This window comes from Podarcis cretensis, assembly GCF_951804945.1.
Source record: "Podarcis cretensis genome assembly, chromosome: 1".
Classification (NCBI taxonomy): Eukaryota; Metazoa; Chordata; class Lepidosauria; order Squamata; family Lacertidae; genus Podarcis; species Podarcis cretensis.
The window spans coordinates 90,887,269-90,901,701 of NC_137170.1; the positions used below are offsets into that span (position 1 = coordinate 90,887,269).

At 43.9% G+C, this 14,433-nt stretch overlaps 1 protein-coding gene across 2 annotated transcripts in view; it reads right to left on the reverse strand.

The window, feature by feature from the left end:
- The window catches only part of GYPC (glycophorin C (Gerbich blood group)), a 28,966-nt gene extending 18,779 nt beyond the window's left edge, over positions 1–10,187 (reverse strand). Inside the window, exon 1 of one of the 2 annotated variants that reach the window (XM_079969721.1) lies at positions 9,954–10,187. In XM_079969721.1, the coding sequence (XP_079825847.1) occupies positions 9,954–9,987 (34 nt within the window). In that variant the 5' untranslated portion in view covers positions 9,988–10,187. The remainder of the gene's footprint in view (positions 1–9,953) is intronic. The other variant, XM_079969720.1, reaches the window with a different exon arrangement.
- Positions 10,188–14,433: the final 4,246 nt, after the last annotated feature.

Genomic DNA, 14,433 nt, shown 5'->3' on the forward strand with positions numbered 1-14,433 from the left:
AGAGAAGTCAATTAAAACATGACACTTATAATGTTCTTTGTAGACAAACGCACATGGCTGGTAGGCTGTGCTTCATTTTGTGCACAGGCCTGGGGTGGTAAGCACAAAAGGCCAGCAGGATTAGGCAGCTGCTGGGGTCCAGGTCTATTAAGGGACCCACCAACAGAAAGTCAGTGCCACCATATTAGCTTTCAGGACCTATGATCTGGCCAGGCTTTGCTCCAAAAAACCATCTTGACCATATAGGAAGTTTAAGATATTCTCTTTGCATACACTTCAACCATTGTGATTTGAGTGGGACATTCTGGAATTAAAGAAACCATACTAGTTTCTGATTGACTCCCTGAATGTCCTGGTTTTTTTGGTCCAGAGCTCTGGCTTAAGTCAGCTGGCTCCTGTGAGAGCTCAGGACTGAAAAAAGAAGCATCCAAATTTTGATCAGCAGGATGTTGGAGGGTATGTCTTTGTGGTCTCAGACATCCTTTGGCCCTAACCACCTTGACCTCTGAGACCACTGGGCCTTCCCAGGTCATGTTGCTCTGAGGGCCTTCCAAAAACTAAAGCTGGCCCTGAGGCCTGTTATAGATATACTGACACGCTCATCAGTGGCAGAGGTGAATTATTCCTCTATACTTGCATCAGAGAAGCTAAAGTGGCTTAAGAAAACTAGGCAGTATGTTAAGCCTCAGTCTCTCATCCTTATAACTTGAGCATCTCATGACTAGATGTCACAGAACCAGGGCATGCAAAATACCAATCTTATTAACTTTAAGTTACTTTGACCTGAATTTATGGTGTCTGGTGTGTTTGCTTATTACAACATACACCCATTCTTGTTGGGACTCTAATATAATTTATTCTTTCTAGATACCTCCTCCTTTCTGTGACCAAAAACTGGGGGGATTTTCTCTTTCTTTTGGTTCAAGAAAGTTAAGTTTCCTTTGTGCTACAAGGGAAAAGGAGAATAGCTCTGGTGGAATTAATAACCAGCATGATCTTTAATTACAAGACATGTGCGGCAGACGCCTGGAGATAGCTACAATTACCAATCTGACAAAAATAGTCATGTTGCACTTCAGACAGACAAGCTACTGTTTCACTTCTACATGCACCGAATGGTCACCTCAAGGCAGCTGTCAGGATGTGTAAGTCACAGCACCGGTTTATGCGCCATTTAAAAAAGAGGAGTCGGGGCAGAGTGCGTCTCGTGCACACCACCTCATTGATTTAAGGAGAGGGCTTTACTGAAAAGCAATACTGTTGAGAGGACACATGGAATTCATAATTTCATCTCCTCAATTACTGCCTGGGGCAGGGTAGCAGGGAGGCTACGAACATAATGCCGGATTCACTTCCTGCCTGGGAAATGTTGTTAACAACACAAGACAGAAAACACAGCCCTTCTCTTTCAGGAAAAGACAGGCCTCTAAGAGAAGGGGAAAGACCTTCGCCTCAGGCTCCTTCTTTTCATTTAAACCATCCTCACACATCAACTCTCTCTCTGTTCTTCAAGCTGGTCCCCTCGCCTGAGCCTCATCCATCATGTGTTTACCCAGGCAAGAAACTCTTCAAACAAGCATTCCATCAAAATTGCTACTTGCGCTCCGTTCAGTCTCAAGTCCTGTGACCAAAAATCAGATGCTACCAAAGCCCAAAGGCCTGATTTGTTTCAAACAAGTAAAACAGTTTAGCTGAAATCAGCCTTGGCTCATGCCCCATAAACAGGATGCAAGGCTTTGGGGACTCTCAAGGAGGAAACGAAACGGGGCAAGTGGTGTGAAGAAGCTGCAGAGGTCATGACCTTTTGGCTTATTGGGGAGGGGGGGATGGAATCTGCTACGGATTGAATCAGGAACCATTATAGATGCTCTGAATCTCCATTATAAATCTCTGGCAGAGGGGCCTTCTGTACAAATGGAAACCAGTTAATAACAGATTAACAGTTCTAGATTTTCTGCAGAAAGACCTGTGAATTATAGTTATGTGCGGCTAGTGCTTTGTATCCAGACTCATTTACAGAACTATAATCCCCAGGGTTCCTTGACTGAAAGACATGAATTTTGCAACTTGCTCAGTCCACAGATCAATTGCCCTGCTCAATTGTTCAAGTCAAACACTAAAAAATAAATGAATGAACTTTTCTTTAAAAGAAGAAGAGTTCAGCTTTAACAGTTGAGCAACCCAATTCCCTCCCCTGTCTGCAAGCCCCTCTGCCTCTTCCCCTGAAATGTTTTCTTTCAACTCTGATAATGCCTCTTGCCTGCCTGGATGAAGGATACAGAGGGGTGTGTAAGTGTGTGTAGAAGCTGACCTATTATTCCAAAGGTGAAATGTACATTTGTTGCCCTCAAACATTTGCTTTTAGCCCTGCACAGTACTAGCATGTGCCCACCCAGAAAGTTCCCTAGAAAGTCAGAAGTCAGGCTGATAAAGGTTCTCCGCCACATGCTTAGGGCTTGAAATGAACCAACAAGCAATGTTCAGGCACTGGCAAAAATACATTCCACATAGCTGCTCCTATTCCATAATTCTCGCAGCTGTGTTTCACGCTAGCCCAATTTCTGAGAGGTCTTCAGTAGAGATATGCCCTACCCAAATCTTCATCCCTCCTTGCATCCCTGCAACCTGGTTGCAGAGGGGATAAAATCGAGGGAGTGAAGAATGGGGCTGTGGACAGGTCAGGGATCCAAAGAGACATCCCTCTGGTAAATGGGTTCTGCAGCAAAGGTGGCTACGTGTGAGCTGCAGATACATATGGCATTGCAGGAGGTTGTAAGACTTGTGGCATTTTGCTGTCCAATTTTGTTACATAAAGGGACTTTGGCAACTGCTGAGCTATGCTCACACATCAGGAAGGAAGCTAGTTCTTAAGAAGAGGTGACGAAACTTATCCCCAGAGGAAGGCTTTGCTTTTTATTCACTCTCCGCTTGGCTCCTGGGGCTGTCAGTCGCTGCTGCAGGCTGTAAAAGTTACACCGGTTGCCTGACTCGCCCAAGGAAAACAGCAACTTTCTGTGCAGAGACAGAGATGCCATTGCCATGTGCCTCACTACCAAGGGTAAATCCCTAGTGGCACCTCTCCCTCTCCACCAACTTATTTAAAACCTGCAGAGCATGAAGCAAAGAGCAAAAGACTTGGTCCCTGGGTTCATTTGCAATTCAGAAAGCACAATCCACTGAGGCAGCTTTGGAAATTAAAAGGAGACTGATAAACTCCGCTGGTCTTGCAAGGATGAGAGGTTTGTGTATATATGGTCCCCCCCCCCCCGCCCAAGGGCCCTAGTGTAGAAATGAGCGGGGTTTTTTTTTTTTAAAAAAAAAAAATATCTGGCACCTGCAGAAATGGGAATTGGGGACAGCCAGTGTCATGGGCAGGGATCCTTTGAGAAAGGAAGTGAAAAAATAAAACACCCCAGGCCATGAGTTGAAAAGGAAAGATTTATGCCTTCCTCCCCTGTGGCCATAACTTCCTTTCCTTCCTTCCTGCTGACAATGCTTCTTGAATACCCTAAGAGAAAAGGAGGTTAAAAAAAAAAGTGCATTCAATGTTAAAAGCAGCATAAAGCTGCCTATGGGGATTTGGCATAGGGGGAAAATGAAGGATGCCTGGAGAGAAGACTTAAGAAAGCCCAGAAGTGTGTGTGTGTGTGTGTGTGTGTGTGTATTTAAAGCCCAAGCTAGATTCTGATTTCTGTACCTGAACCTGAACCTCACCCATCACCCCAATACTGTACAACATTCCTGGCCATCATAGGAGCCAATGCCTAGGGGCCAAGGCCCCTTTGCCCCCCATTAAATATTTGAGGGGGCCTCCACCACCCCCAAGTTGATGGGCATTGCCATTCAAATGGTCACGACTTGTGATCATGGGCGTAGCCAGGATTTTTGTTAGGGGGCAGTAGGCCTTTTGTTAGGGGAAGCAGGCAGAATCTCAGTTAGCTATGTATTTTTATTGATTGGGGGGCAGCTGACCCCCCCCCAGTGATGCCCATGCTTGTGATCGATTATGCAGGCCGGGGGTTACCTGCCCATTCAGAGCCATTCAGAGAGGAGACCCATATTAGCTGCATACAGTGGTACCTCGAGTTACAAACGCCTCAGGTTACAAATGCTTCAGGTTACAAGCTCCGCTAATCTGGAACTTTGTTGAGACCTTTGCCCCAGGATGAGAAAAAGAAATTGTGTGCCTCTAGTTAAGAACAGTTTCAGGTTAAGAATGGACCTCTGGAACGAATTAAGTTCATGACTAAAGGTAGCACTGTACTTTTAAGCAGTAGCATGGAAGTTGCAATCACCAAAGGGGCAAGTAGCATGAGCTGAACTGGAGCTTACCAATCACATGCTGATCAACTGACAGAAACATAGAAAGCTACAATGTCTATTTACAATGACAGACAGCAGCTCTGCAGGGTCTCAGCCTTAGCTGAAGATTCAATGAATTGAACGTCAGACCCAAAGGTCTGGACTATAGACCTTCTCACTGTTAGAAGAATACAAGAATAAAGAATCAGTCCTGCATTTAGGATCTAGTCTTGCACCCTCTTTTCAGCCATGTTCTTTCATGGCCAGTGTATGTTGTCTGTTGTTTAGTACAGTGGAACTTTGGTTCTTGAACTTAATCCGTTCCAGAACTGTTCAACACCCGAAGCTGTTCAAAAACCAAGCTGTTCAAAAACCAAGGTGTGGCTTCCGATTGGCTGCAAGTGCTTCCTGTTGGAAGCTGCATTGGACGTTTGGCTTCTGAAAAATGCTCAAAAACTGGAACATTTACTTACGGGTTTTCGGCGTTCGGGAGCCGATTTGTTCGTCAACTAAGCTGTTCAAGAAACAAGGTTCCATTGTATTAATTTATATAGCACAACCAGTGTACATAGCACTTTACACAAGTGCAAGAGGAGAAGTCCCTGCCCTAAAGATCTAAAATTCAACACAGGACAAGCTACAAAAGATGGGGAATGAACTGAAGACAAGAGTAAATAGGGAAGCAACATGTGATTCTGTTTGTAACACACACTTAAACATTAGTTATCAACTAGATTACAAGAGGGCATGGGAACTAGATGTTGCTTCTGCACAGTACATAAGCAAGGCACACAGGCAACCACCCCCCTTGCATTGTTTTTTCTCTAGCATCTGGTATTCATTTCAGAGGCATACTGCCTCTAAATGCAGCAGTTCCATTAAACCATTTAACCATCTTGCTATTGACCTTTATTAGGTTTTTGGCTACATGTCATGAGCTGGTAACAGATGGCCTAAGGCTGCATGATACTTCGAGGGGTGTGTGTGTGTTTTATGAAGCCTGCAAACTCCTACTAGCATTCTGAGAATCGTTTCTAAGGAGTAGCGTCCCTTTTTCATACTTTGAGAACAAACTGATATAAATGATGCATTCAAAAGTTTTCATAGGGGTATTATGACATCCAGAAGGCAAAGAGGGTAGGCTTCTTGTTTTCTTCAGTTTTCAAATCTAATGATGCCAAAACCAGAAAGGAGGAGAATTTCAGTCAGCCTGCATTTGTAAGCCAACTGACTTAATTCAAACCTCCTGGATTGGAAAGTAATAATCTTCCGGATTTTGCACTTCTTCAAAGTTCTCAGCTCAGAAAATAAAACCAAATTTTATTTTAAAAGTATGTATTTCATATGACAAAAATATGTTTAGAAATGTGTACAGTGAGATAAAAATGAAATTTTAGTATTTTTAAAATATTAATATGGAAACAGGCAATAAACAGGCAATGAGCATATGCCAAATTATCAGGAACCAGAAACTGACTAATCTAAGTCAAAGCCATGAGTTTAAATGATTAAGATAGAATCCTGAACTCACTTAATAGGGAGTAAACTTCAGTGAACCCAACAAGAGTTACAGTGGTACCTTGGGTTACATACGCTTCAGGTTACAGACTCCGCTAACCCAGAAATAATACCTCAGGTTAAGAACTTTGCTTCAGGATGAGAACAGAAATCGTGCTCCAGCGGTGCGGCAGCAGCGGGAGGCCCCATGAGCTAAAGTGGTGCTTCAGGTTAAGAACAGTTTCAGGTTAAGAACGGACCTCCAGAACGAATTAAGTACTTAACCCGAGGTACCACTGTACTTCTGATTAAGGATGCAGAGAAACATTTATTTATATCATTTGTATCCAAAACCTTTCAAGGAAAAAAATCTTTCTCTTTCTCCCCACTGTTCACATTTTTTTTCTTGAAGATTTCATTGTTCCCATCCTGACAATGAATGGTCAATAAAGAAATCTTTGGCACAGCTCTAGCTAAAGTAGCAAGCACCAAATCAAGAACTTCCAAGTTCAGAAGCCATGCAGGAAGAAGAAATGTATATACAGAAAAGAGACCTTGGCATTGCAGTTCACACTGTTTCACATTATCTTGCTTAACTACATCTCTGCCCTCATCAACGTGTATGCATTAAATGTGAGGCTTCCCCATCAGAACCCTGCTGGGATATCATAATTTATCAGTCTCAAGACATTCCACACTGAGACTCCCATGTGCAAGTTATTGATAAGCTCAACAACATATTTGGACTTCTTGGAACTTAAAAAAAAAGTCTTCCTTGGAATGATCTTTTCTGTATATTGTTAAAGTAAGGAGAGTGAAGGGCAGTGGTGCCAGTAATGTTGTGCAAAAAATTGAAAGGAGTTTTTCAGCAGAGTTTTTCAGTTTCATTTAGAGACATCCCCAAAACATTTGTTGGAGAATAAATTTATTCAAGAGGCTAACTCGTTTTAGAGATTATTCAAGGCACACTGGCTTTTCTGGTTGTCCACATGCCTTCATCCACCAAACAGGTAGCTGATGCTTCAAAAATACAGTCTCCGTTAGATATGGATTTCATGATGGAAATTATAGTGGTGTCTTAGTACACAATAAAACTGTATACAATGGAGCTGATGGGAGTTGCTGCCCAAAGCATCTGGAAGGCACCAGGCTGGGGAATGCTGGGACATAGCCCATTCAGACATTTGGTGTCTGGGTTAAAATAATATTGCATGTGTGGGGGGGGGGAGGGGAGTGAATGCAAAGAAGCTAGTAGCATAGTGACTACTGAGAGGGACGGGGGCCCTGGGCACAAACTTCTGAGAGGTGCACAACCAGACACCCCCACGACAGGCTCCCTCAACATGGCTGAGTTCCTACTGCCTTCCAGAGCTGCAGGGAGGCAATCCATGTCCAGCCCAGGCCTTCGGGGCTGGGACAGTGCCCCCTTCTCTGTGTGGCCAGTGAAGTGACGTCTCTGTGTGCCCTGCCCCTTGGTTGGCAGACACCTTTGGGCCAGCTCTCCTTTCCCTCTGTGCAGGCTCCACAACACCCCATGCCTCCTCCCCTAGCTGTCCAATCTACCAGGGGGCACAACACTTGCCCTGCCCTGGGCACCATCAACCCATGCTACATCACTGAGACAAGCATGCTAGCTCCGCCCTTCCCATTGCTGTCCCTGCTTCTCTCCACAAGTTTCATTTTAGTCATATCTTCTCCTTCACATGCAAGTTTTCCAGGGGTAGCATGACATGGTGAGGGCTTTAAAAGAGAAGGTGCAGACAGAGGCAAGGAATGACCTGTATTTGATTATGCTCAGTTTTTGACACGCTGCAGTCTGAATCAAACTGAGCATACCTGACAACCTTCTATTTTACAGCCTAGTCAATTAGGAATGTTTAGTTATTAATTATCCTCCCTCAGTACAAAGGGGTTTGATGACTTTTGTGGTACTACAAGTTATGATGAACTAAATGGTTTAAAGCACAGGGGTTTTGTTTATTTATTTATAAAGTCACCATCCTTTGGCACGAGAAAGAACCTGTTGCCCCTAGACAGATTATCTAAGCTGGTGAAGGGCTCAGAGCTGCAAACATTGAGAATGTCTGTGCATACTGACCCACCTCCAGGATTCAATTTGGGCCCAGTCTGGCACTTTGGAATCACCCTGACTTGGGATGATTCAAGGCTGACCCAGTCCAGATCTAGGCCCCAAACTGATTTGGGGGCCTTGCATAGTCTCTTTCTCCCCCTCCTCACCATTAGATTCTACCCCCCCCCCGACAATTCCAGATCACTAGGACTGGGTCTGATCTGACTTGTGGCAATCCAAGACTGCCCCATCCTGTTGAACACCAAGAAGTGTTCAACAGGAAAATGGACTCCATCAGAAGGTGGTGGACTCTCCTTTGGAGGTTTCTAAGCAGAGGTTGGGTCGCCACCTGCCGTCGATGCTTTAGTTGCATTGCAGGGAGTTGGACTAGATGACCCTCAGGGTTCCTTCTAACCCCAAAATTCTATGCATTTATGTTCCTTCCCTGCAGTTATATCAGTCTCCAATCTACAGTATATAAGTCTGACAACATTTTCCCTGAAGACACAGCTAATGAGCACAAAGACAGTCACTGTGACATTCAAGTGTTATACCACAGTTTCACAACAGTTAACAAATGGGTCTGCAAAAGTGAAATAGTCAAAGGGGGGGGGGGGAGGAAGGAGTGTGTGTGTGTGTGTGTTAAAATGGGTGTTGCATTTGCAAAACACATCAGAGTTGCATAGGCAGATTTAGACAGAACTTTATATATTTTTCTGAAATATCTTCTCTACCAAACCACCATAGCACAGTATAGATGCCTTAAGTTTTCATGCAACACTGTGTGCTTGATGCTTAATGAAAAGAAAAGCGGAGAAGGAAAGAAAGAAGCACAAATACCTCTTTTCCTCCTCCTTTCGTCCTGCCCGTGAACCGGAAAACATGTTCTAAGGTTTCACATAAGCTAGATATGGGCATACCGAATATCTATGAATAGATATGTCAGTACTTTGACACACATCCTGCCAGGGAGGACCCATGCAGTTTGCACCAGTTACATAGTAGGAAGAACAGATGATCTCCACCCCTTACTACCTTGGTCTCTCTCTCCTTTCTGTGTATTCCTCTCTGTTGGTGATAGACTGTAAGTTCCTCGGGGCAGAGTCTTGTTTGTGAAACTTTACATGCAGTTACATATGAACTGACTGTGCAGCAGCAGCAGCAGTAATACATTAAATGATGATTATGTTTTAATTATTACAGACATTCATAATTCAATTCTTAATGGCAGTAATATTATTAAACTGGTTTCAACGGAATCATTCCCATACTGGTAAATATGATCTCCAGCTTAGAATCTGCTTCAGAGTCTCTGTTGGAAGTCTACAGCTAGTACTTTTTTGCTCTCAAAAGCTCACTCAGGACTGACAAAACTCCGTAGCAGAAACTGGTGTGCTTCTGTCTCCCTAACCGCCCACCCAAATCTCCCTGGACTAACTTTCTTCCTGCTATAACTTTTCACCAAAGTGTAAGGAATTTGAGAAACAGGAAATACTTTCCTCTCCCCTTCATTTTTCTAACGTTCAGTTGCCTCACGCCTGTTTTGCTACAGTTAGTGAAAAGAAAAATGCATTGTGGCTAAATATAGTCTGACAGTTTGGGGCTTGGCTCTCATGTTACATAGACAGTTCCATTTCTGTATATTCAGTGAGGCAGTAATGTCCCAGGAAAGAGAAAGAGGGGAGTGGGGGAAGGATATTAAACAGCTAAAAACTTCTTTATTTTTAAAAAAATGAAATATGATTAATTCCTACTTGAAACAACACTTTCTTGGTAAGTGAACAGTAACGGTTCAGAAGTTTAAATCTGGATTTTATCTTCTCCAAGGACTGTTATGTTTGGATTCCTGCCTCGACTTCTCCACATTCTCTCTCTCTGCCGATTTCCCACATCCACACTCACAAATGCAGGAAGGAAGGGAGTAAAGTTTCAAGGACACACTTTAGAAAGGCAATCTCTTTGGATTCTGTAGATACAGATGTATCCATCTAAATATAATATAAACTTTGCTATAAACGTAAGCTAGGAGTTGTACAGTTTGTCATTATAGTACGGGGGGGGGGGAGAAATATTGAGTACTCACGCGGAGCAGATGTTGTACTGTTTTGAGAAGCCATCCTTTACGCATTCAAAACTGCCCCTCTCTCTCTCCGCCTATCTTTTTTTAAATTATTTTTTTCCCTACTGACAGTCAGTCGGGCTTCCCTATCCGCAGTCCAAAGGCAGATGAAGCTGCAACAGCTGGCAGGACTGGGAGAAACCAGGAGAGAAAGCAGCTCTTGTTCCGGAGCTTCTTGTCTGGTTCTTGACCATTTACCACTGGAAAAGGAAACAGCACATGTGTCATTCAGTTTGGCCTCTCCAGCTCACACGAGGAAGAGGGGAGGGGCACCAGTTTGCAGATAAGCACTAACTTTTTTTTTTTTTTTTGCCTTTATCCATCAGCTTACTAGGACCTTTCCACCTCCAGCAAGCAACAAGTTGAGACAAAGACATCTTACTTTCAAATCGAGAGCCAAATGCATCTCATGCCAGCAATGTATAACGTAATATAAGGTAAAAACAACAGTGAATTTTCAAGGGAGGAGGGTGGGAAATGGTTACACTGCCAAAATTGCGCAGGGGAGAATTTAACAATAGGACTTTCATTTTCTCTCTTTGCTGTGGCAGCTTTTCTGACTCGCTGCACAGAGAACTCCCCCCACCCCCCGGTCCCCTATGTTCAGCTTTGAGATATATGGTTGTGTCTGTTTGTTTCTGAGAGCTGAAGGCAAAGGAAACATAGCGTCAGCAAGCAAAAAGCAGCGCAAATGAAGCTGTGTGCTTGGTCCACTTTGGCCTCTGGCTAAACAGGTTTTGCAGGTTTGGGGGAAGTGTTTCCCAAACTGATGAAACTAATTTGTCCAGGGATAAAAGTGGGAGGAAAGAAATTGGTTGCATACACCAGTGGGATAAGAAACAGGAGCTATAAATTGCAAGATCCCCAGTACTAACCTCTCCTCTGCCATGAGATCATGATGTAACTTTGGGTCTGCTCAAGCACATCTTCTCAGACTCAGCTTCCTCCTTGCCCTCTGTGTTATGTTAATGATAGTACTTGCCTATCTTGCAGGGCCGATGTAGGTCAGGGGCTGTCAACATGGTGCCTGCAGTCTTAGTCGGTAGAGCATGATGCGCTCAATCTCAGGCTTGTGGGTTGGAGCCCCACATTGGGAATTGCAGGGGGTTGGACTGGGTGACCCTCAAGGTCCCTTCCAACTCTACAATTCTATGATACTTTGACTCTATATTTGTTTTGTTTTGTTTAAAAGCATTTATAAATTGCCTAATATTTTAAATATCTCTAAGTGGTATGCAGTATAAAAACAAACAATAACATTATACAAAAATGCCTCATAAAACCAACAAAGCAGTAGTATAAAAGCATATAAAAACCAGAATACAGAGAATTCAAATACATAAAACAGGGTCTGGTATTATGGGTCAGGGAAAGTATGGCAGAAAGATAAGCCTTTATAAAGACATCTGAAGCAACTGGTGGTTGCTGTTTCATGTATGACAAAGTTGAAAGGCATTCCATAGTACAGGAACTATAGCAGAAAAATGCCCATTTTGGAATTACTAACCTATTGTATTCTGTAGGGTGTTGTACCACAAGTGGAATTTCCCCAGATAATCTAAGTGATCTTGCATATCTATACAAGGACAGGCCATTTTTCAGGTGACCTGGGCTTCAGTGGTTCAGGGCTTTAGGATTCAAGACCTTGAACATGGCCTAGCAGCTGATCAGCGGCTTGACTCCCCATCTAGTTTATCCTCATAACAATGTGGTATATGCTAGTTTCAGCTAGCTCAGTCACCCAGAAACGTTCATGGCTAAATGAAGATTTGAACCCAGGTCTTTCTGGTCCTAATCTGACACTTTAACTGCTACAGCACACTGGTTTTCTTAATCTTAATATTCAGTCAGGTATTACAGCATCATAGTGTGCTGCAAATCCAGGACCCTGCTGACAAGTGACACCTGATATCGATGCTTCCGTACATTTACAGTATCACATAGCCCAGGGGAATGTTCCTTGAATGGCACTGTTTTCTTGATCTTCTGTCTGGTTACAAAGTGCTTTCACAACTACCCGGGAAACAAGCCAGACAGTGCAGCAACACGATGATTGTGTCATGATCACCCTGGCAGGGGAGCTAATGCAGAGCCCAACACAATTCTCGTTCAGAAGGCATAGTTTCTGCTTGCATTTTGATGAGAATCATTTTGGTGCCAGGTATTTTCATAGCACACTGTGACTTCTCTGCAAGGGAATAGGATAAGCTGATGTGCATTCTGTTAAGCTAGAGATTAATATACAGTGGTACCTTGGTTCTCAAATGTAATCCATTCCGGAAGTCCGTTCGACTTCCGAAATGTTTGAAAACCAAGGCCCAGCTTCTGATTGGCATAGGCACCCTGGAAACCATAGCGGAAAGCCACATCAGATGTTTGGCTTCCAAAAAACATTCAAAAACCAGAACACTTACTTCTGGGTTTTTGGCATTCAGGAGCCAAAATGTTTGAGGATCAAGACGTTCGAGAACCAAGGTTCCACTGTATTAGCACCCTGATTCTCTAAGGTAGTGGTTTTCAACGAGTGTGCCGTGGCACCCTGGGGTGCCTTGAATGAGGGTCAGGGGTGTCGCGGGCAACACTGACCACTGTCCCTCTTTCCTTCCCTTCCTCCTCTGATGCACTGTCATGTCTCTGCCTCCCAAAGGCTTGAATGACTGTTCCAGCAGTCCTGTCTACAAGCTCCACAGGCAAATGGTGCCTCTGTGGCTGGCCAGGGGGTGCTGGTTGCTAGGAACTGAGGCAGCCTCAGAGTAAGCAAGCAAGTGGGTGAGGGAGCCCAGCCGGCCAGTCCACCAGCCCTTGCTGTTGGGAATGGACACACCTCTCTTTGGGGCGATGACGGGGGGGGGGGGAATGCAGCTCAAAGACCAGGGGCGGCAACAGCAGCTTCCCAGAGGACTCCCAAGGAGAGGGGAGAGGAGAGGAGGCTGAGGGAACACTCCATAAGGGAGGGTATTTGAAAAAGGGTGAGGCAAGTGGTGACATAACTGGGCTCCTGAGCCCCACAAGGGTGCTGCAGTTGGTCAAGGGAGCTGTGGACTAAAGAAGGTTGAAAACCTCTGTTCTAAGGGGTTCAGAAAATCATTTTAGCCTCACAACTGCCTTCCTGTTTAGATTAAATTGATAAGCAGAAATTGTACATGGCCGCACAATGAATGTCATTGTCAAGCAAGGATTTCAGGCTGTTTCCCACATCCAACATCATCATCATCATCAACAACAACAATATCTGTATCCTGTCCATCTTACTGGTTTGCCCCAGTCACTCTGGGCGGCTTCTAACATATATAAAAACATAATAAAACATTAAACATTAAAAAGCACACAGAGATGGCGGAGCTGTTGCCCTTCATCTCATCAGCCCCAGTCAGCATGGCCAATGGTGAGGGATGATGGGAGTTGTAGTCCTGCAGCCCTCCAGGCTGTTATCCCTATTTTGGCCTCTCACCCGCATCAGAAGCAGTTTTAGAGTAGTATGACTGGAGTGGCTAAACTGAGTGCCATGCTTTTGGGGACACAGGCACAATGTTGTACAATGGAGTGTGAGAGGCAAGGGAGCGCTGAATTTTAGTGCCGCACAGGGCACCACTGAAATTTGAGAGCCCCAAGTCCACCCCTGACTACATTTCCTTACTGTTTGTATAGCAAATAGGCTGCAGAACAGGAGTGGTTCAACATTTTTTTTGGGGGGGGAACCCCCCCAATGATCTGTCTGGATAGACTTGCCTGAACAAAAAGTTTCAGCATGCATTGGAAGCAGAACAACAAAGTAGCCTGCCTAATATGAATATGAATAATATGTGTAAAAGAGTCAAACCCCATGTGGTACTATATTTCTGCAGCATATTTTTTTAATATATTAATACATCATTATTTTTACAGTTATACACAAACTGGGAGTGCGTATGTGTATAATAGGCAAACAATAATGTGCATATTAATGCATATAATATGTGGAATTGACAATATTTTTTAGCAGAACTGGTTAAAATATAATAATATCCTTGCCTCTGAGATCAAGGAGCGAGGTGGGAATTAGAAAAATAATAATCCATGCGGATTAGCTTGACGTGTAGAGTTTCAGAAAAATCCCATCCCTAGCATTGTGCCATTACTGCCGTGATTGCCCTGTTTTTACTACTATTATTATCATATTATTTTATGTTGGAAACTTCTTTGGGACCACATGGGCAATCAATGGTTGGTAAATGTTACAAATACAAATGATGTTACAAATAATGTCAGAAGCACTGCAAGGGAGCATGTGGGGTGTTAGGGTAGGGGTAGTTCCTCTCGTGAGGGACACATCATGTTACTTCTGGGATAGTGCACATTGTGCATTCATCTCTCCCCTATGGCTTCTAGAAACTGTCAGCATGCAAGAGAGGCCCCACCCTGGGAATGGCTTCAAATGTTCCCGTGAGTTCCGGCTGAAAAAAAG